A 27,428-nucleotide genomic window follows, 5' to 3' on the forward strand; every position below is an offset into this window, starting at 1 on the left:
ACATTTTATTATATTTGTTTTTTTATGTAGTTTTAAGCACAAATCTGTTACCTCACTGTTTTATTTACTTCACATTTGAAAGAAATGAAGAGAAATAAAGAAATGCTGCAACCAAGCTTGGTCAGAAAATATGAGGTTAAATAGTAAAGAAAGTAAGAGAAGGACTCTCCTGTGCCTACTTACTAATGATTCCATTAATTATCTCACAAAATAAAAAAGAGACAAAAAATCCAAAAATGTATACATAAGAATTACCTCTAGAGCAAACTGGGCAGCTAAACTGAAAATCTTGACAGGTGAACTTGTATCTGCAAGTGGGTCATTCCCTTCTAATGCTTCAGTTGTTAATAAATTTTCTAAAGTGGTAATTGCTTGCAGAGCTGAAAACAAGGAAACAATTCAAAACATGAGATGCTTTTATTAAAGATAATAGCTATCAATGGTTAATTATATCACAGTGACTTTGGAACTCATTTTATGAGCACTAATATCTTTAAAACATTGGTTAATTTTCACAGTCATCTAAATTGCTAAACTGTCAGAAAAATGCCCAACTGAGCAATTCACCTCTTTGAGTATATCCTATGGATGGATGGATATATATATATATATATATATGCAAAAGTAAACAAAAACATACAAAAATGTTCATCCAGCCCAGCTGGTGTGGCTCAACAGTTGAGTGTTGACACAGGAACCGGGAGGTTGCCAGTTCAATTCCCAGTCAGGATATATACCTGGGTTGTTGGATTGATCTCTAGTTGGGGCCATGCAAGAAGAAGCCAATCAATGACTTCCTCTCTCATCAATGTTTCTATCTCTATACCCCTCCTTTCCTCTCTTTCTCTAAAAACCAATAAAATATATTTAAAACAAAAACAAATGTTTATCCAGAAATATTTAAGAATAAAATATGGAATCAACCTAAATTCCACCAATAGTAAAATGGATAGGCTAAATACATTTTGGTAGATCCATTAAGTGAAATATAATACAGAATGAAGTAAAATAAATGAATGATAGTATTATATTCCATTATGTCTTAAAGGTAGATTATGATAAGTTTTATATATATATGTAATAAAGACCTTAAGTAATAATTAAAATAACATAACAGAAAAAGAGCTGGAGGCTAAGTATAGTAGTTAGTATAATAAATGTGAGAAGTTCATCAGAAGGCTGACAGCTTCAGCAAGGGCCAAAGATCTGCATATTATTACCTGCTGCCAAACAGCTGAGGGCAATTCCCCTAACTGATGGTCCTTTATTGTTTACCAATCCTTACCTTTGATATGTATATCTATTTTGCTAAAGGACAAAATGTGTGAATAAAAAGTAGTGCATCTGGACATTCAGAGAGCTTAGTCACTAGAGCTAAGTTTCCATATGGCTCCCCCCAAATGCCTTCCAATTTATATTTCCTGTCTAGTTATTCATTTATGTGCAACCCTTCTCCAGATTTCTGAACCCTAGCTGTGGAAAGACCCTAGCATTTATGGTGCCTCAACAAGGGATATCTGGAGGAGAAGATTCAACAGAGTGAAGAAAAGAAGTTAATCATCAGTAAAGGTGGGGATCACCAATAAAGATGGGGATCACCGGTAAAGGTGGGGGTCACCAAAAATTCGGTGGGGAGATTCACTGTGCATAAAACTCATAAGCTTTGGAAGTCGAGATCCAAAGAAGGAGAGGATGTCTTTTTCAAGCCAGGCCATAATGGGGAAGAATTCCGTTTAAAGGAAAATTTATAAAGAAATTAAAATGTCAAAAGGTACTTTCTTAAATCAGGCTCAAGGAAAAAGAGTGCCGTTGTCACATTTACTATGTAGGTTCTTGTCCAAATTGCAAAATGCTTAATTCGTATTGGGGATCAAAAGTCTGCAATTACTAAAAAGCTGCTGGATCCTATGCCTCTAGTGTGGAAAGACTTGTAGTTGTTAACACTCTTGCAGGGAGACTCTGATGCTTTGTTTAAAAATTATAGACACCATGGGGTAGGCAGAGTTTAGCTAAAATAATTTTAAAGGGTAGTCAATGCTATGGAGAGAAATTTCCAGAAAAAGAACTGTGATTTATTAACTCCTATCTATGAGTTATGGTTGATTGCTTGTCTGTTTTATCTGTCATTTTTGTTTGGTTTGATGTGTTATGCCCAGACTTCATGATCCCCAAGGACCACCAGGGAGCCAAGTCCGATGCAATAAGCAAGAGAGCCTTCACCATGCTAGCATGTGCTCCCCCACTCATGCCGGCAGCATGGCGGAAGAGAGCGAATTTCTTCCGGTCCAGGGGTTTTGAGGGCTAGGGATAACTCCGCCCTACGGGGCGGAGTTGGGAGCTCATCCTCGCCCCGCCCTGCCCTTTCATTCCCCCCTTGTCTAATGTGCCTAGTCAAATCATTGACTCAGCAGCCTACTTCCTTTCAGCATAAACAACAAATACAGTTATCAAGACCCTTAGTACCACAGTTCCCATCAGTATTGTCCTCACTGAAGTCCAGTTCCCCTCCTGCAGGCATCAGTTCTCCTCCTGGCCTGTAGTTGCCAGGATCCAGGCCATGCAGGAGCTGGGAGTCATGTAGTCAGGTCTGGGTGCCATCTACTTCAACAGCAGTGGGCGTGCTCAGGATAACAGTGCAGCATCCCTTTGAGTCCTTGGGCAGCAAATTTCTTTACCCACATTGAGTTCCAGGGCTACAGGGTCTGCGGTGGGCACTGGCAGTGCATCTGGAACAAGCAAACTGCAGAGCCTGTAAGGACTTGAGCAAGGAAATGGTTACCATACATGATCCCCTCCCAAAAAGGGGAAACTTGTCCCAATAAGGGGTACACCTGGCCCTCAAGAGGGCAAAGGACAGGGGGTTGGTCCAATTTTCACCGAATCTAAGACACATTTAGTTAAACCCCCTTTTCAAGAGTCTCGCCTGTCCTAAGGCTAGAGCTATGAGATACCTTAGCTACCAAGGGGAGGGCTGTTATCTGATAGTGGGGTATACCTCAACCTAGTCTGAAGTGTCTATAAAAACTAGACCTTAATGCTGGTGGTTTAATCTCTGAAATCCACCTACCAATGCTCTCCTGGGGAGGTTCCCTGGGACCTGAATTCCCAGGGGGGATCCCCTTACCTTGCTTAGCATTTACCTGTGCACAGACAGTACTTCTAGCAACTCTGCCTCACAGAAGTTCAGAAGTCTTGGTGACACTTAACCTGGTGTCACCGGGCAACTCTGACCTAGAGCCTCTGGGACCAACAGTCTTGTCATCTGGAGGTCCATCAACCACCTGGTCCTTCAGTGGCTTGCTTCTGGTCAGCCAATTCCTTCTGGCTGCAGTTGGTACCCCTCTTTTCTTTGTGGATGGCACAGTGTCTCCATCAAAGGGCCTGGATTAAGGCCAAAAGTTCTGGAGCTGTGCCCAAATGGTGTGGTCCAGGGTGACTACCACTGCCCCTGCATATCAGGTCCCATCCTGAACATAACTGCTCCCATCCGTGAACAGTACCTTGTCGTCTGTTACCTCTGTGCAGTCATGAATGGGTTCCATCATCATCATCTGGAAGCAGGCTGGCAGGGTTGATGGCCAGAGTTTTCTGAATCTGGACACAGGGCTGGTCCAGGAGAAAAGCCTGGCCCATCCAGGTTAGCTCCTGGTCCAGAGTCCACTTATCTGCCTCCTTCACCAACAATGCTGTGGCTGCCACAGGGTCCAGTCTCTTAGACAGATAGGCAACAGGTCTCTTCCAGGTACCTAGAGTCTGAGTGAGGACCCCTTTGGCAATGTCTCTTACCTCACTCACGTAGGGGTGGAAGGGCTCCGCGTCGTCCGGCAAGGCTAGGGCAGCTGCTGAGATGAGAGCCTTCTTTAGCTCCTCAAAGATCCGTTGTTCCACTTTGGACCAGTTCAACAGCTGCATTCCCCCAGTACGTGTTCCTTCCGAGGACCACAGTCCTTCTTGATGTCCAAGGAAAACAGGCAGTTTGTCCGGTGGCTTCCTGGGCTGATGTACGGGTCCTATTGGCTCTCTCAAGACTAAATAGGGTGCCCCCATGCCCATCAGGAAACTAACAGGCTTGCCTCTCCTAGCTAACCTGTCAGGACATACTCTTTATAATTTCTATAAAAATCTTATCTTCCAAAAATACATAACCATGCCTCAAATTTTAAAAGGCAAGGGAGGAGGGAGCAGGTCCAGTACCTGTTCCCAGGCCTCTAACAGCCACCTGAAATGTAAAATGCCACATTTTCCCTACAGATATAGATTTATCTACATTTCTAAGCCCCTCTACTCCCCACTGCAGAACATCGGTGAAAATTGTCCAAGCAGTCTCGGGGGGTTAATCATACAAATAATTGTTTTCACATTGTTTTAACACAATTCTAAATAAATTATAAACCTTTGTGATGAAGTCTACTTAAATCTATAAAGTAGATACACATGACTGAAACCAAAAATTATTCCCAAAGTTTAAACAAAATACAAGATGCAGGTACAAGCCCAAATTCAACAACAATGGCATATGAGAAAAGCAAAACAAAACAAATCAAATATAAAAGTTTCATATGTTACATTAAACATTACTTTAGAAAAACTGACTTTAAAAAAAAGCATTACATACTTTTTCATCTGACAAATGAGAATAAATCAATCCTTGAGATCTTTGATCATTACTGCTTATTCTTAACATATATAATACAGTTTAGCCTGCCATATTCTAGGCATCTAGTTACTGCAATTAACTTTTCCTAATTCAACTTATACTTTGAACTTTTAAAGCTGGCAAGTCAAATAAATTTGGCATTTCTTAGATTAATAACATTACATTTTTAATATATCCTACTTAGGGTAAAGTTTCAGCAACAGATCTAATCATACAGTTTTTTCAGATCTCAAAATTTTTTTCCCTGAAGTTCAAACAAAGCACTGAATAATCTCTTTGTAGGAGAGCTAATAGTCTTGCGCTCTCCGGCCTCCCCTAGACCTCTCCACACCAGAGGCAGTTTACTAGGATTTAAGACAATGTCAGAAAATCATAGGTCAATCACAATTCATACTTAAGTAGCTATATGACTCTGCTTAGCTGATACCAATGACAAGGAAGACTGACCATTGTGGGCTGCTTCACCACCAATTACCTGCCACTCCTGAATCTGGAGCAGCATACAAATGCAAATGAACACATTCTTTACCTGAAGACTCTCAGCCATTAACGGCCATTCACCACCATTCACGTAAACTTGTTACCATTACCATCTAGTTTCCGCCTCATGGCGGGGAATTTCAAGAGCTGCTTACAATGACTTGGGAAACCAGTTTTAATTTATCTCCACCACTTTTAAAACTTATTCTGTACCCAGAAAAGTGTTTTTAAGCACAGCCCAAAACTATGCGCACTCGTTTTGAACTGGCCTTTTCTCTTTACTGAGTACAGAGATTTGCCCTTGAGCTCTTCTCCGGCACCTGATGTCTCCAGGGACCAATGTCTCTACGCTGGCCCAGGCCCCTATGGCCCAGGCCCCTGGGGTGAGGCTGCTTTGGCCACCCCAGCCACACTACTCAGGCAGCCCCCGAGGAAAGCGCGGGTCGCCCCAGCGGCTTCCCGGCTCCACTTCCCAGGCAGCCAGCAAATTAACCCAGGTGCCTGCTCCCCGAGCGAGGCCACCACTGCCCAGCCGCGCTCCAACGCGCAGACTGAGCCCCGCGGGAGCCCCCCCTCCGACCCAACGCCACCAGGGGGCCCCGAACCACCATGCCGGCCACACTTCGCCGGCTCCATCCTGGGGCACCATGTCGCCCACAGATACCAAACTCAGACCTGGGAAAGGTTCACTTTCCGCAGGTGAGGCAACGGCTCACGCCATTCCTCTCCCCATATGAGGGTCCCTCTCGGGCCCTCCCGGGAGGTCAGAACGTCTTCTGATCCTCCTGCCCGTAGCCTTCACGGTGCGTCCACCAGGCGTCTTCGGGCACCAATTCCATGAGGGGTTTTATGTCCCTCCAGAGCGCGCACACACCTACCGCGGCCAGTCAGACTCTCCGGATCGGGTTTTCCCTAATGGTCCCGGGGATCCCGGACGACGCCCCCATCTGTTATGCCCAGACTTCATGATCCCCAAGGACCACCAGGGAGCCAAGTCCGATGCAATAAGCAAGAGAGCCTTCACCATGCTAGCATGTGCTCCCCCACTCATGCCGGCAGCATGGCGGAAGAGAGCGAATTTCTTCCGGTCCAGGGGTTTTGAGGGCTAGGGATAACTCCGCCCTACGGGGCGGAGTTGGGAGCTCATCCTCGCCCCGCCCTGCCCTTTCAGATGTATTTATTGTTAGTTTATTAAGTATGCCTTTAGTTTAATTGGGAAAATAAACCACCTGAACAGTCAGACCATTTACTGAATTTCCTCAGGGGAAACAGAATGTGGTGGTAGGGAGACATGTGATGATCCTGTCAAATGGATACCCCCTCCTGAAAGTGCTATTAAAAAGTCTTATGACTTTGGATATCCAAGGGCCCTGGAGTGATTCAAGAATTTATTCTCTCTTCTTAAAAAATAGTTTTAAATTAAGCTGATCTAATATACTTGAAATCACGTGGAAAGATTTATCAAATAAAAACTAATAACTATATTTTATTTATATACAAATATTTTAAATGTTATAAAGGTTTTAACCTCTAAGGAAGGGCAAGGCAAAGTTGCTGAATATTTCTTCAGCAGCTGAATTTAAAAAAACAAAAGCAAGAGAATTCTAAAAACAAAAGCCCCAGACAGCCTGCTTTTTAAATAGGCTGGGGGTGGGGATGGTGGTAGGGCAGCATCTGTACTTTATAGGTCAAACGTATAAATTTGCTTGTTTTGCTTTTTCAATAAATATGCCTACTTTGATTACTTCATAAATTAGCTTTTTATAATATAATCAAGGACTCATATAGTTTCATTTATATAAGAAGCCAATATTTTTATAAACAATTTATTCCAGTAAAGTCCTCTGAAATAGTTCTGGAGACCTCCCATGATCTCTCTGTATATGCAAATGAGCACTAGCCCAAAAGAATACTGTTTAAAAGTAAATTTTAAGCTCAACAAAAAGGAGAATTTTAAAAATCTTTTCCACTACTATTTATAGGGCAAACTCAAGGTTATTATTCAAGCATTAAATCTGATCATTAATAGTCATCATAAGTAAAGAGAGTAACTAAAGCCAAAACTGATTGATGTTTCTAGCTCTCTATCCTTCTCTCTTCCTCTCCTTAAAAATAAATTAATATATATATATATATATTGAATATATATATATATATATATATATTTAAACATTTTCTTTTTTTAATATATTTTATTGATATTTTACAGAGAGGAAGAGAGAGGGATAGAGAGTTAGAAACATCAATGAGAGAGAATGATCAGCTGCCTCTTGCACACCCCCTACTGGGAAGCACCCGCAACCAAGGTACATGCCTCTGACTGGAATCGAACCCGGGACCTTTCAGTCCGCAGGCCTATGCTCTATCCACTGAGCCAAACTAGTTTCGGCAAAAAAAAAAAAAAAAAAAAAAAAAAAAATATATATATATATATATATATATATATATATATATATATATATATATATATTTTAAATCATAAAAAAAGAGAGAGTCACTTAAAATATAAGCATGGCAGTATGAGCCAGAATCTGAAATCAAGTGTGTGGCTTGGTTTAAAAGAAAGAAAAACATTTTAAAAAGAAATTTCCTAAATGTGGCCTAGAAATTACTCTGGGAAAAAATAGAGGTTTCCTTTAAATGTCTGGAAAACTAATTAAAAGTTAATGTATTAGGCCTCAAAAAGAAAAGTAAGTAATTTGTATTTTGCCTTCCTAAACAAAGCTAATGTGGGTGTACTAAAAAACTGATAGCAGAAAGTCAATTAATGTCATTTCCTGTCCACAGCCAAGGACAAAAGAAGTTAAAAAATAAGCCTTATATCAGACTGATTTAAAATGGCAAATTGAAATAAGTGAATATTCAGGGGAACTTAATTGTACTAGGCAGGAACCTATTCCTGGAGCATTAACTATTTTTTTACTGATAGTTCATCTCATAGTTAAAGCTGCTTATCATGCAATGAATTCAGAGAAGTCATACTTCTGCACTAAAAATTGAATTAAAAGCTATCAAGGCTGCATTGTTAGATTTTTAAAAGCCAAAATATTGTACAGCAAGCAAAAATTGTCCCCTTTACAATTTAAAACAAAAAAAGGGGGGATAGTGGAGTAATCTCCCGAAAGTAAATTACATCAAGCCTTAATTACTTTAAAATTTTTCACTTTAATTTTTTTCCCCACTTGTGATGCTGATGATAAGACACACATGGTATCAGAATAAGCCAAAGGAAAATGGTTTGGGCAAAATAAAAAGATCCTGAGAGTCTAGTTTATAGAAAGGTCTGTTTATTAACCTTATGCTTGTATATTTCCAGAAAACTCCTCCAAGCTCCTAGCAATAAAGAATTACAGCTAATAAGCCAAAATAAGATAAGTATAATCATAAAATTCAATTAATCTAAAGTAAACCAGAAAAAGTAAAATGGAATCAAAGAAGAGATGAGCCATATCACAAGATGCTAAATTGAAACCTAACCATATCAATAATCACCCTATATGATAAAAGCCTAATATTTAAAGTGTCCGACCATTTGTTCAACTGTCAATAGTCGCTATGACACGCACTGACCACCAGGGACAAGACACAAACTAACTAGTAGGTTAATTTGCTGCTGGGGTCCAGCTGATCGGGACTGAGTGAGATGGACTAGAAACGCCCTAGAGCCCTCCCGTGGTCCATCCCTGGTCATCGTACACTGGTGGGATCCCCTGGCTTGGCCTGCGCCCTCTCGCAATTCGGGACCCCTTGGGATTGTCCACAGGCCAGGCCAAGGGACCCCACCAGTGCACGAATCTGTGCACCAGGCCTCTGGTGTTAAATATAATGGTCTAGATGACCCAATTAAAAGGCAGAGACAAATAGGATTACAGAAATCAACTATCAACCATATGCTACCAAGAAGAAATATACTTTAAGTATAAAGACATAATTAGTTAAAAGAAAAAGGATAGGATAATCAAAAGAAACCTGGAGGGTTATATTAATATCAGATAAAATATATTTCAGAGCAAAGAATATTACCAGTGATAGAGGTTATTTCATGATGATAAAAAATAAATTCATTATGATTACATAACAATTCTAAATATTCATGTACCCAATAACAAAATTTCAAAATACAAGAAGCAAAAAACAATCAAACTGCAAAGAGGATAGAACATATCCATAATTATAGTAAAACATTTCAAACTCCTCTTTCAATAATTAATAGAACAAATAGAAAATCAGCAAGAACACAGTACATTTAAAACTATTAACCAACTTGACCTGATTGACTCTATAGAACACACAACCCCACACCAGCAAAATATACTATAGTTTATGGAATATTAATTATACCTCAAAATTGAAAAAATTAATAAAAGACAGTTATCTGGAAATCAGCAAATATTTGGGAAATAAGTAGCACATTCCTAAATAATCCAAAAAAATCAAAAGTCATATTAGAAAGTATTTTGAACTGAATTAAAATGAAAACACAACATATCGAAATTTATGAATCATCACTAAAACCATACTTAGAAGTTGATTTATAGCATTAACTGTTTATATTAGACTAGAGGCCCGGTGCATGAAATTTGTGCATGGGGGCGGGGTGTCCCTCAGCCCAGCTTGTACCCTCTCTAATCTGGGACTCCTTGATGGATGTCCAACTTGCCTCTAACCACTTCTGCCTGCCAGCCTGATCACCCTCTAACCGCTCCTCTGCCAGCCTGATTGATGCCTAACTGCTTTCCTGCCAGCCTGTTTGCCCCTAACTGCCCTCTCCTGCAGGCCTGGTCATCCCTAATTGCTCGCCCCGGCAGGCCTGGGTCCCCTCCAACTGCCCTTTTCTGCAGGCCCAGTTGCCCCTAACTTCCCTCCTCTGCCAGCCTGATCATCCCTCACAACAGCCCTCCCCTGCTGGCCTGATCACCCACAACTGCCCTCCCTTGCAGGTCTGGTCCTTCCCAACTGCCCTCCCCTGCTGGCCATCTTGTGGTGGCCATCTTGCATCCACAGGGGGGCAGCCATCTTTGACCACATGGGGGCAGCCATCCTATGTGTTGGTGTGACGGTCAATTTGCATATTATTCATTTATTAATAGGATCAGAAAAGGTCTTAAATCAATTACCTTAGCTTTCACCTTTGGAAATTGGAAATATAAAATCAAATGAAACTCAAAATAAGTAGAATAATAGAAATTACAAAAATCAGAACATAAATGAAATGAAAACAGAAAAAAATAGAGAAAAATTAATAACACCAAAATCTGGTTCTAAGAGTGCAATAAAATTTACCAACTTCCAGTCACTCTGACAAGAAGAAAATGACAGAAGACATGAATTACAAATATGAATGAGAAAGGTTATATCAATATAGCTTTTACAGATTTTATAAAGCTAATAAGGGAGAAATAATGATTTTTAAAAATATATATTTTATTGATTTTAGAGAGGAAGGGAGAGGAAGAGAAAGATAGAGGCCTGGTTCATGGGTGAGGGTTGGCTGGTTTGCCCGAAGGGGTGTCCCGGATCAGGGTGGGGATCCCTTGGGGTGTGGGGCAGCCTGAGCTAGGGGCCTGTGGTAGTTTTCAGGCCAGCCATGCCCCCTGGCAAACCAAGCATAGCCCAGGGCCAGCTGGAAACAAGTATCTGGGATTTATATATCTTCTATAAGTGAAACTTTGTAGCCTGGAGCAGAGGCCAGGGCAGTGGGAAGCTTTTCTTCTCTATCACCGGGGGCAACCCAAGCCTTTGGCTCCAGCTCCGTGGCTACCACAATTTTTGTTGGGATTTATTTATCTTCTATAATTGAAACTTTATAGACTTGAGCAGAGGCCAGGGCAGGCCAGGAGGGCGGAAAACTTGGCATCCTCTATCACCAGGGGCAACTGAAGCCTCCTGCTTGCTTCAATTCCGTGGCTGCCACCATCTTGGTTGGGTTAATTTGCATACTCGCTCCTGATTGACTGGTGGGTATGTCTTGTGGGTGTAGCAGAGGTATGATCAATTTGCTCTTTTATTATATTTTAATATAAAATAGGATTATATTATAATCAAAGAGGATTACTTTTATTTTTTGTGTTAACATTTAAATGTAACTCATAAATAACATACCTCTGTCAGAATTGCCTTCCATGACTGCAATCTTGAATAGATAAAATTGAGTGAAAATATTTCCAGGCTCAAGATTTTCAGCTTCTTCCACTGCTTCTTTAGCCTGAAAAATAATATTGGATCTCTTTTATAAAAGCTTTAAGGGAGACCTTACTATATTGTGCTAATATTACTAACATAGTTAAAATGGCTAATTTGTACTCAAAGAAAAGACGTGAAACTAAGAAAAGTCTTTAAATAACTGTTTTCTGTGTTGTTGTTTTGTAAATCTTCACCTGAATATACTTTTCCCATTGACTTTTGGAGAGAGTGGAAGGGTGGAGCAGAGACAAAGAGAGAGAAACATCGATATTGGCCCTGGGGATAAAGGTACATGTCCTAGAGCAGAATTGAACCAGACAACCTTCAGTCTGCAGGCTGACGCTCTATCAACTGAACCAAAATGGCTAAAGGCAAGAGCTGTTTTTTTTTTTTTTTAAATGCTAAAGACATAGTGAGTTCTGCTTCTGAAAATAATGTACACTATATATGCGTGATAACATTCTTTTGATTCCAACAGTGACTGGCAATATATGGAAAGTAATTACCAGAGGATAAACAAGATGGCAGCAAAGGTAAACACCTATACTTGCTGCCTCTCACAACCACATCAAAATTACAACAAAAAGGCAGAACTACTAACACCCAGAACTATGGGAAAGCTGGTATAGTGGAAATTCCACAAGTAGAGTGGTGAAAAAAGCACATTGAGATTGGTAAGAGGTGTGAAGGTGCAGAAAGTACTGGCACCTGGATGTGCTGCTCTTTTAATCAGGGAGGGAGATACAAGCTCCTGCTTGCTCTGAACTCCAGTTCCAGGTAAGACTTTAGAGTAGGGGTGTCGAACTCAATCAGAGAAGGGGCCAAAATCTAAAATCCAGCCTAAATCGCGGGCCGAATGGTTTACTGAACAGTCATAAACTGTCATTGTGATGGAAACGCAGCGGAGTGCAGTGATGACAGCGCGGTGCGGGCCACATTGCAAGGCCTGGCGGGACGGATTTGGCCCGCGGGCCTTGTGTTTGACACATGTGCTTTAGAGGAACCTGACACATACGGGGAGAAACTGGACTGTCTGGCATTGGGACAAGAATGCGAGGGTGACTTTATCTCAGAGGTGCTCTCAGCGAGGGTGTGTGACCCGGGGACCTCTTTGGTGCAGGGCTGACTTGCAGCCATTACTGTTTTCTCTGCCCTGGTGATTCCCAGAGACCCTGACCCACCCAATTTTCACATGGTGCATCCCTCAGCCAAGCCTGCACCCTCTCCAATCTGGAATCCCTCTCACAATCCAGGATAATGGGGTATAAAGGGCATAGGGGGGTGGGAACCAGGTGAAGGGGAGCTTTGGGGGGAAAAAAGAGGAACAACTGTAATAATCTGAACAAGAAACATTTATAAAAAAAAGAAAAAAAAAACAAAAAAGCAAGAAACAAAAAAGGGCCCACAAAAACAACAAAAGAAGTGGAGAATATATATATGAACAGAAACAAAAACAAAAAACAAAGTAATTACCAAACAAAACTTAAGATAAAGTGAGTTTCCAGGAAAATAAATAGAGAATTAAAGCCAGATTTTTTTTTTCCCTGGGTGACATTAGTAAATCCAGGAAAATGTTAACTTTACTTTTAATGGATCAAACTAAGTCAGGAAAACAGACATCAAGGCCCAAGAAGTTACATCCTTAAAGCTAAGGGCAAACCAGAAGTAAACATATTCCACCAATATCCCCAGGGGACAGCAAAAAAATAACCTTGGCTGTGAGAAGAATGCAACAAAATAAATGTGATACATCACAGTAACAAAATGAAGGATAAAAATGATATGATCATATCACGATTCATAAAACACATTCCACAAAACCCAGCACCTCTTTTTGATAAAAACTGTCAGGAGGCCGAAACCGGTTTGGCTCAATGGATAGAGCGTCGGCTTGGGGACTGAAAGGTCCCGGGTTCGATTCCGGTCAAGGGCATGTACCTTGGTTGCGGGCATATCCCCAGTAGGGGGTGTGCAAGAGGCAGCTGATCGATGACTCTCTCTCATCGATGTTTCTAACTCTCTATCTCTCTCCCTTCCTCTCTGTACAAAATCAATAAAATCTATTTAAAAAAAAACTGTCAGGAAAGTGGAATAAAGGGATCATACATCAAAATAATTAAGGTCATATAGGACAAACCTGCAGCCAATGTCATACTTAATGGACAAAAACTAAAAGCATTTCCCTTAAGAACAGGAACAAGACAGGATGTATGCTCTCACCACTCTTATTCAACACTAAAGGGCCAATGCACAAAATTCGTGCAAGGGGCTTGGCCCCCACCACTGTGGTGGCCCAGGACCTCTGTCTTGGCCTCAGCCTGCCATCGTGGCCACCTTGTCCTTTGAAGCCCTGGCTATGTCCGGAAGGATATCTGGTCTAATTACCATATTATGCTTTTATTATTATAGATAGTACTGGAAGTCCTAGCCATAGCAATTAGAAAAGAAGAAAAAAAATTAAAGGTATCAAAATTGAAAAGAAGGAAGTAAAATTGTCATTATTCTCAGATGACATAATATTGTATATAGAAAACCCTATAGAATTCACCAAAAAACTACTAGATAATTAAATGAATTCAGGAGATTTGCGGGGAGTGTCAGTATTTGTAAGTGATGGACAGCTATACTCCAAGGGACTGTTTGGGACTGTTGGACCAGCCCCTCACCCTCCTCCATGACCGGGTCTCTACTGAGGCTAAAATCTCTCCTGGTGCAAAGGCTGTGGCACCTTGAAGGGGAGACACCTGGGATGGAGACTGACTGTGATTTGAAACCCAGCCTTACCTTCAACTTGGGAGATATCAGTTGCCTCCAGGGACATTACAACCACAACGTTCAGGGACCAGTTACCTCAGCTGCAAATCCATGAATACTGGAACTCGAATCTCCCTGACCACAGGTGCCTGGGAGGTTTGCTCATGAGGAGACAAATGCATGAATTCGCAGAAGGGCCTGTGCCTTCTCACAGAGCAGAAGAAAGAGCTGAATCAAAGAATACACACCTGGAACTGGTGAATTAAACATAGCTGACATTGCATAAAGAAAGGTGAGATTTGGGATCCAGATTAGAGGGAGAAACACGTTCGCAGTAGGAACTAGAGCTACAGAGAAATAATGCCTCCCCCCCCCAACACACACACACACACACACACACACACACACACACACACACACACAATCCACGGCTGTTGGGATCAGTGTAGCCTTCGAATGTGGAAGTGGGTCCGTAGGGCTGCTGGCAGAAGGAGATTAAAAGATATTAACCCAAAGCTGGACTGGACCCAGAAAGGCAGCCTCAGAGTCGCGCGCAGAATTGAGCGCAGAGCCATAGTACAGAGGCCTTTTAGTACAGCATATTAAGACAGAAACATTGCCACCCAGGGGTGGTAGCAGAAATTGACTCTTGTATGCAAAAACAACTAAAAACAAACTGAGAACCAGAGAGAGCAGAGAGATCCAGCTGGCTTGAAAATAGGGTTGTGGATTACGATATCAGGGAATTTCAATACTGTGCTGACTACCTGCAAGGAAAAAGACGTGCCAACAGAACAGTGGAGGAAGTGAATGATCTTCACTACTTCACATTTTTATTTTTTATCTTTTACTTAAGAAACTAATTTTTTTCTCTCACTCAATTTTACCTTATTTTAATTATATTTTTAAGTATTAGTATTAATACTATTATTTGCCCTTTTAAAAAGTTTTATTTTATGTTATTTTTCTTTATAATATTTTATTTTATTTTTTAAAATATTTTTTACTGATTTTTCACAGAGAGGAAGAGAGAGGGATAGAGAGTTAGAAACATCGATGGGAGAGAATCATCGATCAGCTGCCTCTTGCACACCCCCCACTGGGGATGTGCCCGCAACCAAGGTACATGCCCTTGTCCGGAATCAAACCCGGGACCTTTCAATCCGTAAACATTTACAGGGAACTCATACAACCTAACAAAAGGAAGTTAAACAATCCAATCAAAACATGATAAATGGTCCTAAATAGACACTTTTTGAAAGAGGACATTCAGAAAGCCAAGAGACACATGAAAATATGCTCAAAGTAACTAATCATCTGAGAGATGCAAATTATGACAACAATGAGGTACCATCTCACACCTGTCAAAATGGCTATCATCAACAAATCAACAAACAACAAGTGTTGGCGAGGATGTAGAGAAAAAGGAACCCTATTGCACCACTGGTGGGAATGCAGACTGGTGCAGCCACTATGGAAGACATTATGGATATTCCTCAAAAAGTTAAAAATGGAACTGCCATTTGACCCAGTAATCCCCCTTCTAGGACTATATCCCAAGAAACCAGGAACATCAATCAGAAAGGATATATGCACCCCTGTGTTCATAGCAGCAGAATTTACCATAGCTAAGATTTGGAAACAGTCTAAGTGCTCATGAGCAGATGACTGGATTAAAAAACTATGGTACATATACACAATGAAATACTATGTTACTATAAAAAAGAAGGAACTTTTACCATTTGCAACAGCATGAATGGATCTGGAGAACATTATGCTAAGTTAAAAAAGCCAGTCAGAGAAAGATAAATATCACATGATCTCACTCATATTTGGGCTATAATGATCAATATAATTTGATGAACAAAAATAGATTCAGAGACAAATGGTAAAGGGGTGGGTTAAGGGTGAGAAATCAACCAAAGAACTTGTATGCATTCATATAAGCATATCCAATAAACGTAGATACCACGGGGTGAAGGCATGAACATGAGTTGGGTGGGGGTGCAATGGGGGGGATAAGGACACATAAATAATACATTAACCAATAAAGGAAGAAAGGAAGGAAGGAAGGAAGGAAGGAAGGAAGGAAGGAAGGAAGGAAGGAAGGAAGGAAGGAAGGACCCAGATCCAGAGACAAATGGTAGGTGAGGGGAAGGGTTAGAGAGGAAAGAAAGAAAGAAAGAAAGAAAGAAAGAAAGAAAGAAAGAAAGAAAGAAAGAAAGAAAGAAAGAAAGAAAGAAAGAAGAAAGAAAGAAAGAAAGAAAGAGAGAGAGGGAGGGAGAGAGAGAGAGAGGGAGGGAGGGAGGAGGGGAGGGAGGGAGGGAGGGAGGGAGGGAGGAGGGAGGAAGGGAAGGAAGGAAGGAAGGAAGGAAGGAAGGAAGGAAGGAAGAAAGGAAGGAAGGAAGGAAAGAAGATCTAGAGACAATGGTAGATGAGGGGGAGGATTAGAGAGCAACCAAAGGACTTGTATACACGCATATTAGCATAACCAATGGACATGGATGCTAGGAAAGTGGGGGCTTGCTCAGGGTGGAAATGATGGGGATGGGTCAATTGGGGAAAAAGGAGACATATATAAAACTTTAGACCAAAAAAAAAATCATAAGATGTTATCAATAGATGTAGAAAACACATTTGATAAGAGACAACATCCATTGATTAAAACACTCAATAAAAAAGGAATAGAAAGTACCTCAACATAGTAAATGCCATATATGATAAACACTCAATTAACATACTCAATGGTGAAAAACTTAAAGCTTTTCTTCTAAGAGCAGAAAAAAGACAAGGATATACCCTCTTCCCACTCTTATTCAACACTAGAGTCCCGACATCCCCGAGGGGTCCTGGATTGCAAGAGGGTGCAGGCCAGGCCAAGGGACCCCACTGGTGCACCATCAGGCTGGGATGGGACCATAGGAGGGCTCTAGGGCATGTCCGACCCATCTCACCCAGTCCCGATTGGCCATCAGGACAGAGGAGGGGCTGCAGGAAGACTCCAGGGCAAGTCTAGCCCATCTCATCCAGTCTGATAGGCCAAACTCCAGCAGCAAGCTAACGTACAGGTCAGAGTATCTGACCCTTGGTGGTCAGTAAACATCATAGTGACTGGTCGAACGGTCGGATACTTAGCATATTAGGCTTTTATTATATAGGATAGTGCTAGAAAACTTGCCAGTGCAATAAGGCAAGAGTAAGAAATAAAAGGCATCCAAATAGGGAAGGAAGAAGCCAAACTGTTACTTTTTGCAGACAATATGATTCTGTATATAGAAAACTCTAAAAACTCCACCAAAAAATCTATTAGAAAAAAATAAACAAATACAGTCAAGTTGCAGGATACAAAATCAATGTGCAAAAAAAAAGCAACCATTGCTTCCTATACACTAACAACAAAACTTCAGAAAATAAATGAAAAAAAAATCATTTTGCAATTGCAACCAAAAGAATAAAATACCTAGGAATAAACTTAAAGAACATGAAAGACCTATATACTGAAAATTACAAAGCATTATTAAAAGAGATTGAAAAAGACAACAAAATGGAAAAATATCCTGTGTTCACAGACTGGAAGAATCAACATAGTTGAAATGGCCATATTACCCAAAGCAATATACAGATTTAATGCAATCCCCATCAAAATCCCTATGTTATTTTTAAAGAAGGAGAAGAAGGAATCATCAGATTTGTATGAAATCACAAAAGACCCTGAGTAGTCAAAGCAATCCTGAGAAAAAAGAACAAAGGAGGTATCATGCTACCTGACTTCAAATTATATTACAAGAGCTACAATAATCAAAACACATGGTTTTGGCAGAGGGACAGACACACATAACAATGGAACTGAGTAGAGAGCCTAGCTATAAAACCGCATGTATATGGATAGATAATTTTTTACAAAGGAGCCAGAAACACACAATGGAGTAAAGATAGTTTCTTTAATAAATGGTGCTGGGAAAACTGAAAAGCCACATGCAAATAAATGAAACTGGATTATAGTTTGTCCCCATGTACAAAAACTAATTCAAAATGGATAGAAGACCCAAAGATAAGACTAGAAACAATAACTTACATAGAAGAAAATATAGGTACCAAACTTATGGACTTTGGTAGTAGAAAACATTTTATGAACTTTGATTCCAAAGGCAAGGCAAGTAAAGGCAAAAATAAATGAACGGGTCTATATCAAACTAAAAAGCTTCTTTGTAGCACTCAAAAGAAACTGACAACAGAACAAAGAGGCAGCCAACGATATGGAGGATGATATTTGCAAACAGTAGCTTCTACACAGGTTTAAGTTCCAAAATATATAAAGAACTCATAAATCTCAACACCAAACAAACAACCCAATCAAAAAGTAGGAAGAGGACCTGAAAATACACCTCTCCTAAGAAGATATATGAACAGCCAGTAGATATGTGAAAAGATGTTCAACCTCACTGACAATTACAGAAATGCAAATCAAATCTACAATGAGATAGCACCTCACACCTGTTAAAGTGGCCATTATCAACAAGACAAACAATCACAAATGTTGGAGAGGTTGTGGGGAAAAAGGAATAATAAGGCATTAGTGCTTAAAGACAAAAAAATAAAAATATTTTGCTATCACCTTTGTGAAGAATATGATAGAAAGCAATAAGAATTCGTTTTATTGAGTGCCTAGCTAGAAAACCATAAATTTTTTTAGCATATCCAATAAACATAGTTTCATAAAATTTCCAAACAATGTTTCTGTAGCTCAATGGAAAAAATGAAAAACAATAGACAATGAAAATTAATAAGGCTAAGTGGAAATAGTAAAATACAATGAATTATATGATTTTTTTTAACCTTTCTATCTGTTCTAGTACATAGGAGAGTAATCCTTACATATGGAGGGTAGCAAATCAATGTCATATAAGTTTAACAAAGGAAGAATGAAAGAAAGAAAGAAGGAAGAATGAAATGGAGGCATACACTAGCAGTAATTAACAAGAGTACTTTGAATATATTCAAAATAACCTTTGGTTTCAACATCAATCTGGCCTTAAATGACATAATCACACACTAAGCATGCAGTATTAGGACTTGCCTTATTTCCAGCTCTCATCTTTTTCCCCTCCTCACTACTAACTGCATTTGACTTCCCATTTATAGGCCTAGGACTATACAAGGCACTAGGACAAAATTTGACACTAGTTAAAGGAGATTTAAGAAGCAGTGCTTTAAGTCTTAGAATACTGTATCTAGTTCTTCTGATAATTCACCCCAGTCTGATCTCCACTCTTAAAAATAGCTTCATATTCCATTTTGGAGCTCTATCTTCTCTTTCTTGACTATTTACACATACCCGCAATGCTCCAAAGATTTCAATCCAGTCTCTGAGTCCAAATTTCTATGGTTGAAGACCTGTTCCCTGATGATATGTTTGTGTGATGACAACTACCTGTGTTTCTAACTTAAGAAATATTACCAGTACTTAAGACTTTCTCATTGCCATGATCTGCTTATCTATGCATTAGGATACCCTGATGCCAGATACTTAGCTGAATTGAAGGCAACTATGTCTTGTTCATCTATGTAAACTCAAAGTCTAGCACAGTGTCTCATACTATATCCTTTGATATCTGATTAGATGCCCTTGCTTGGCCTGCAGAAGATGCATCCATCCCCACAACTGGCATGTCTAGCTCCAGGTCTAGGTGCTTCCTAATATGCCAGGCCAACATAAATCATGGAAGTTACAAAGCTCTAAGTAATCAGTAGACAAATATATTTCTGAAATAGTTAATGATATCCTGTAACAAAATCTATATGATAATCTTTTAAGGTCTTTAAGTAAACAGTAGTCAACTACCTTTTTTAAAAAATATGTTTTTATTGATTTGAGAGAGGAGAAGAGAGAGGGAGAGAGAGAAACACTAATAATGAGAATCATTGATCAGCTGCCTCCTTCATGCGCCCTACTGGGGATCAAGCCCACAACGTAGCCATGTGCCCTGACTGGGGATAGAACTGGACTCCTGGTTCATAGGTCAATGCTGAACAACTGAGCCACACCAGCCACACAGTAGTCAACTATCTTTATGAAACACTTAAATGCTAGTCTGTGCAGAACTATGATGAATTAAATTAAATTTCTACTTCTGTTGCAGGACTATGAATTTATAACATATAAACTAAATGGCATATATTGCTTTGAAAGAAAATATTATTTAGTCAAATAAACAATACTTCAAAGTAAACAAATCTTCAAAGAAAATATCTACAATTACAACCCTTAATACATATTTTCTCCTAAACTTGTCATTAAATTTGAAAATCAACAAAAACCCATCATAGGTAATCTGGGTATATACTTACCCTTCTTATTTGCTCTTCCTTTTCTTGAGCCAATACCACACCCCACATGTACATGTTAGATGATATCAAAAGAAAGAAATGTCCCAAACTGCTTTGAGAAGTATGAATGGTTCTATCCTCCAATACATTTTTATTTTTTTACCTCTTAGGATTTTGTTCTGATTAAAAAGATATATATTTCTGAACATTTTCTAGGATAGATGGAAAGGCAAGAGATAACCCAGAAAGTAAAAAATGACCATTTCATTCAAGTATATGGTCTTACTGAATCCTTGTAAAAAAAATGTGTACCTTAAAATTTAGTCTACTTTAAAATAAAATATTGCAAAGAGTTAATAGCAGATAACTTTGTTCAAAAGTTCTAACCATATAGTATCTCTCAGAACAAAGTGCAAAAACTAAAGAGTAAGTAGTAGAATTAACACTCTCCAAAATTCTACCTTTTTTGGAAAATTTATTAATTATTGTGAAGTGTGCAAATCAGGAAAATATCAATTTGGTTTTGTCCTGTATGATGGAACTCTTAGATATCCTGACCTAAACAGCCAAGAAGTCATACCACTGTATCTATCTCTCTATTACTGAGCATGACAACATTTGCTGCCTTTGAAAAACAGATAAATCACAAGACCTTATCAAGTTGTTTCAAATGCAGATAACAGGAAGCCATGTTCCTCTTCAGCTTGGGGAATTCCATATCCATTTGATCAGATTCATAAATTCTCACAGAATAACAATACCATTGTAGGGCATCATTGTAATTGTGCACCTGAAGTTTAAAAAGAAATAACAAAATTACATGGCTATCTCTACATATGACTAATTTTTCCAAGTCACTTCTAGAAACAAACAGGAAAATATATTGTGTTTCAAGACAATCAAAACACAACACCCCCTCTATTTGAATTCTATGTGCATTTAATTATTAGTCTTGATAATCAGTATAAGTTACAGATAAATTGGCAATCAATATTCTCTCTTCTTCCCTCACATTAGACATCTAGACATCTCACAGAAATCATCAATGAAATAAAAGACAATCTATGGAATGGGAGAAAATATTTTCAAACCACATATTCAATAGGGGGTTAATATTCAAAATATACAAGGAACTTGCACAACATAATAGCAAAAAAAAATTTTAATGGGCAGAAGATCTGAATAGACATTTTTCTAATGACAACTTACAAATGGCCAACAGGTACATGAGAAGGTACTCAACATTAATAATAACCAAAGAAACACAAATCAAAACCAGAATAAGATATCACATCATACATGTTAAAATGGCTATAATAAAAAAGATAAAAGATAAAAAATGCTAGCGAGAATGTGGAGAAAATGGAAACTTTATAAACTATTGGTGGGAATGTAAACTGGTACGACAACTTATGGAAAACAGTATGGAGGTTTCTCAATAAGTTAAAAATTGAACTGCCATGTGATCCAGCAATCCCACTTCTGGGTATATATCCAAAGGAAATGAAATCATTATCTCAAAGAGAAATTTGTATTGCTGTGTTCATTGCAACATTATTCACAATAGCTAATGTATTGAAACAAACAAGGTGTCTGTTTACTAATGCATGTCTAAAGAAAATACAGTATAGGAAGTCCTCAGGGTATGTTGGACATTTTCAGCGTACATTGTTTCGTGGTTACAACGTCATCTCCTATTTATTTATTTTTAAAAAATGTTCCGTCATTTTGATGTATGTGCTTTACATATGTGCTTTAGGTTTTTTATTATTTATTTACCACAAGTAAAGGTCAGGAATTGTTATCTTTAAATTTTGTTTACTGTTTCACTTCATTACTGCTGTGTATGTGCTTTATGGGAGTGACATAGGTGCTTATGTAGGTGGGTTCTGACTTAAAAGCAAAAATCGTGGTAAATCACACCATAAGAATGGATCTAACCCAATGTAACCCAAGGACCTACTGTATATGTATTCAATGGAGTATCAGCCTATATAATAAAGAGGTAATATGCAAATTAACCATCACTCCAACACACAAGGTGGCAATCCCCATGTGGAAACAAGATGGCCGTCAACCATGGGGAGTGATCAGGCCCACAGAGGAGGGCAGTTGGGGGGGACCAGGCATGCAGGAGAGGGCAGTTGGGAGTGACCATGCCTGCAGGGAAGGGCAGTGGGGGGGGGGGGGTCAGACTTGCAGGGGAGGGCAGTTAGGGGCAACCAGGCTGACAAGGGAAGGCAGTTAGGAGTGACCAGGCCAACAGGGGAGGGCAGTTGGGGCGACCAGGCCAGCAGGGGTGGACAGTTAGGGGTAATCAGGTCAGCAGGGAAGCAGTTAGGCATCGATCAGGCTGGCAGGGGAGTGGTTAGGGGGTGATCAGGCTGGCAGGCAGAAGTGGTTAGGGGTAATTAGGCAGGTAGTCAGGTGAGCAGTTGGGAGCCAGCAGTCCTGAATTGTGAGAGGGATGTCCGACTGCCCTTGAAGGGTCCCAAATTGGAGAGGGTGCAGGCTGGGCTGAGGGACACCCCGGAAATTCGTGCACTGGGCATCTAGTTCAGCTATTTAAAAAAGAGAGAGAAATCCTGCCATTTGCGATAACATGAATGAACCTGGAAGATATAAGGCTGAGTGAAATAAGCCAGAGAAAGACAAACAGTGTATGGTATCACTTATGTGTAGAGTCGAACTTATAGAAATAAAGAATAGACTAGAGGTTACAAAGATTGGGGGATGGAGAAAATGGGGAGAGGTTAGTAAAAGGGTACAAACTTGCAGTTCTAAACTGAAAAAGGTTCTGAAGATCTAATGTATAACATGTTGACTATAGTTCATAATACTGAATTATATGATTAAATTTTACTGAGAGTAGACTTGAAGTGATCTCACAAAAAAGTAAATATGTGTTCTTTAAATCAATTGTTAGAACTTTTATGATGTATATGCATATCAAATAAAATTATTACATTGTACTTTTTTACTATAACTTTGTCAAGAAATTAAAAAAAAAATCATACATGGGCTGAAGAGCCTGAAGTGGTGGTAAACCATGCTAGAAAACTCTAAATGAAATTTAAAAGTTGTTACAATGATAAAATTTTTTTCAAGACAACAACTATAATTCACTATGCTAATACCGCTATTTTCTTTTTCTATATTCTATTTTAACTTTATCCTTTTGTAATCTTATATAGTTGTAATCATAGTATGTAATACAATTTCATGTTATATTCTTTCCATTAAATGTGTTTTGTAAATAATCTATGTTGCTATTTAGTCTTCACAGTTATCAATTTAAGGAATATAAAACATTTGATTAAATTTTAATATTTGCTATTTAATTTTGAGGCACTTTAAATTTTTCAGTGATAACAAGCTAATGGGAAAAAATTAACAGAAATAACCTTGATGACTTTTTTAAGCTAAGAAAATTCAGGTTGCTCATGCACACCAATGAGTCTCTTGTACTCTATCAAGAAGCTTCACATTTTTTTCAAGGAATTACAGGATTCACTAGGACTAAAAGGAATAAGACACACTCTTAAACTAGAAATAACTGTGCTGAGTAGGTACTACCTTTGACTATTTACAATTAAGATTATATTCTTCTCTAGTTGATCGAAGTGAGAGTTTAAAAAAATCTTTCTGTAAGACTGGAAAATGAGGGAAAAGAAAAAGACTCAATAGGAGAAGGAATTCTGGAGTACTTTTTCTTCAACTCAGTAAAGAAATACAGGCCCTCTAAAAAAAAAACACTAAAAATACCATTCTATTTGCAGTAGCTAAACTTAAGGAATAAAGCAAGACATTTTGATATATACATATATTGTGAAATGTTCACCACAATCAAGCTAATTAACATATACATAATCTCACCTATAATAGTTAACATTTTTTTTGTGGTGAGCACACTTAAGATTTACTCTCTTAACATATTTCAATTATATAATACATTATTATAATTACAGACATCACACATTGTATTAGGTTTCTATAACCTTTTAATTGAATAACTTAAAGTTTATATTCCTGGACCAACATACCCCCAATTTCCCCAACCACCAAATCCTGGTAACCACCATTCTACTTTGTGTCTATGAGTTCGAATTTTTAAAATTCCACATATACCCCTGGGCAGTGTGCTCGATTCTCATTCAAGGACACATACCTGGGTTACTGGTTCAATAACTGGCCCAGTTGTTGGGGGCATTCAAGAAACAACCAAACAGCCAAAACTGGTTTGGCTCAGTGGATAGAGCATCAGCCTGCAGACTGAAATGTCCCGGGTTCGATTCTGGTCAAGGGCATGTATCTTGGTTGCGGGCACATCCCCAGTAGGGGGTGGGCAAGAGGCAGCTGATTGATGATTCTCTCTCATCGATGTTTCTAACTCTCTATCCCTTTCTCTTCCTTTCTGTAAAAAATCAATAAAATATATTTTTTTAAAAAGGGAAACAACCAATCTTTCTCTCTCTCTCTCTCTCTCTCTCTCTCTCTCTCTCTCTCCTCTCCTCTCCTCTCCTCTCCTCTCCTCGCTTCCACTCTTTCTAAAAGCCAATGGAAAAAATATCCTCAGGTGAGGATTAACAACAACAACAACATAAATAAATAAATAAATAAATAAATAAATAAATAAATAAAATTTAATTCCACATACACCATATCATGTAACATTTGTCTTTCTATGTCTTGCTTATTTCACTTAGCATAATGTCTTCCAGGTTCAGCCATGTTGTCACAAATGGCAGGTTTTCCTATAGATCATTTTGGGTAGAATGGTCATTTTAACAATATTAATTTTTCCAATCCATTAACATGGGATCTTTCCAGTTTTTGTGCCTTCTACAACTTCTCTCATCAATTTCTTATAGTTTTAATGTACAGATATTTCATCTTATTGGTTAAATATATTTTGAAATATTTTATTGTTTTAGATACTATTATGGTTTTAGATACTATAACTGGGTTTACTTAGTTTCTTTTTTTGGATAGTTTACTGTTAAAGTATAAAAACAAAATTTTTGTATGTTGACTTTGTATCATGTAACTTTACTAATTTGTATATCTGTTGTAAAAGGTTTGTATTTTTTGTGTGCGATCTTAAGGTTTTCTATATATATGATTATGTCATCTGCAAATAGAGACAATTCTACTTCTTCCTTTCCAATTTGGATGCCTAATTGCTCTAGTTAGAATGTTCAGTACTTTGTTGAATAGAGTGGTGATGATAAGCATACTTGTCTAGTTCCATGATGTTAGCTATGGGCTTGTCATAAATGGTCTTTATTTTGTTGAGGTACATTCATTTTACACCTAATTTGTTGAAAGTTTTAATCATAAAAGAATGTTATATTTTGTTAAATTTTTTTCTGCATCTATTGAGATGACTATATTTTTAATCCTTCATTCTGTTAGATGTGATGTATCTTATTTATTGATTTATATAAGTTATACCATCCTTGCTTCCCAGGGATAAATCCTATTTGATTGTTGTGTATGAACTTTTTAATGTGCTGTTGAATTCAGTTTGCTATTATTTTGGTGAGGATATTTGCATCTATGTTTATTAGGGATACTGATCTACAGTTATCTTTTCTTTTAGTGTCCTGTCTGGCTTTACTATCAGTGCTATTAATGCTGGCCTTGTAAAATGAGTCTGGAAGTGTCTGAGATGAGCTTGAGTTTGAGAAGGATTGGCATTAATTCTTCCTCAAATATTTGGTAGAATTCATCTGTGAAACCATCTGGTCGTGGGCTTTTTGTGTGTGGGAGGTTTTTAAATTAATGATTCAATCTCCTTAGTCATTATTAGTCTATTCAAATTTTCTATTTCTTCATGATTCAATCGAGGTAAGTTGTATGCTTCTAGGAATTTCTCCATTTCTTCTAGGTTATTGAATATGTTGGCATATAATTGTTCATAGTAGTCTCTTATAATCTTTTGTAGTCTGTGGTATCAGTTGTAATGTCTCCTCTTTCATTTCTAATTTTATCTATTTGTGTCCATTCTCTTTTTTTTCTTAGTTAGTCTGGTAAAATATTTGTCAATATTATTTATCTTTTTTTAAAGAAAACAAACAACTCTTATTTTCATGGATATTTTCTATAGTTTTTCTGATCTCTTTTTTCTTTATTTCTGCTTTGACTTTTGTTATTTCATTCCTTCTGCCATGTTTGGGATTAGTGGTAGTTCCTTGAAGTATACAGTTGTAATGTCGATATTTTTTTTCCTTACCACTATAAACTTCATTTTTACAACTACATTTGCTGTATCCCATAAGTTTTGGTATCTTGTGTTTTCATTTTCATTTGTCTCAAGGTTTTTATAATTTCCTTTTGATTTCTTCTTTCGTCCATTGGTTGTTCAAAAGTTTAATTTCTATGTATTTGTGAATTTTCTAGTTTTTTTCATTATTAATTCCATTTTGAATTAATTTTTGCATAAAGTATGAGGTTTGTGTCAAGATTAACTTGTTTACTTATTGATGTCCATTGCTCCAGAACCATTAGTTGAAAAGACCGTTCTTCTTTCATTGAATACTTTTATGCACTTTGTTGAAAATCAGTGCATATCTGTATGGGATTATTTTGGGGTTCTTTATTATGTTCAACTGATCTTTCTGATAATACCACACAGTCAGATATATACTGAAGCTATATAATAAGGTAGTGTGGTTCCTTCTACTTTATACCTCTTTCTCAGAATTGTTTTAGCTACACATTTTCATTCCTCTGCTTTTATGTGTATAGAATAATCTCATCTCTATATTTTTCTCATTCTTTTGCTTGTATTCTATTTGTATCTTCATCTTTAAAGTATGTTTTTTAAGCCATAAATAAAACTGGGCCTTGCTTTTTCATCTAATTTGACAATGTCTGCCTTTTCACTGGGATATTGAAATTATTTTCATTCAATGTGATTTTACATATGCTGAGATTTCAAAATATCATCTTGTTTTCTATTTGTCCCATCTAAATTTATTCCTTCTTTCCTCTTTTTATTCCTTATTTTAGTTTATTAAATATT

General features: G+C 38.3%; 1 protein-coding gene across 1 annotated transcript in view; it reads right to left on the minus strand.

Moving 5' to 3' along the window:
• Positions 1 to 27,428, minus strand: part of TEX11 (testis expressed 11) — a 285,049-nt gene that overhangs the window by 99,526 nt on the left and 158,095 nt on the right. Inside the window, exons 15-17 of the mRNA XM_045571903.1 lie at positions 21,054 to 21,191; positions 11,240 to 11,342; positions 256 to 380 (exon numbers count right to left, since the gene is read on the minus strand). Of these exons, the coding sequence (XP_045427859.1) occupies positions 256 to 380; positions 11,240 to 11,342; positions 21,054 to 21,191 (366 nt within the window). The remainder of the gene's footprint in view (positions 1 to 255; positions 381 to 11,239; positions 11,343 to 21,053; positions 21,192 to 27,428) is intronic.

This window comes from Pipistrellus kuhlii, unplaced genomic scaffold (genome assembly GCF_014108245.1).
Source record: "Pipistrellus kuhlii isolate mPipKuh1 unplaced genomic scaffold, mPipKuh1.p scaffold_m20_p_40, whole genome shotgun sequence".
Classification (NCBI taxonomy): domain Eukaryota; kingdom Metazoa; phylum Chordata; class Mammalia; order Chiroptera; family Vespertilionidae; genus Pipistrellus; species Pipistrellus kuhlii.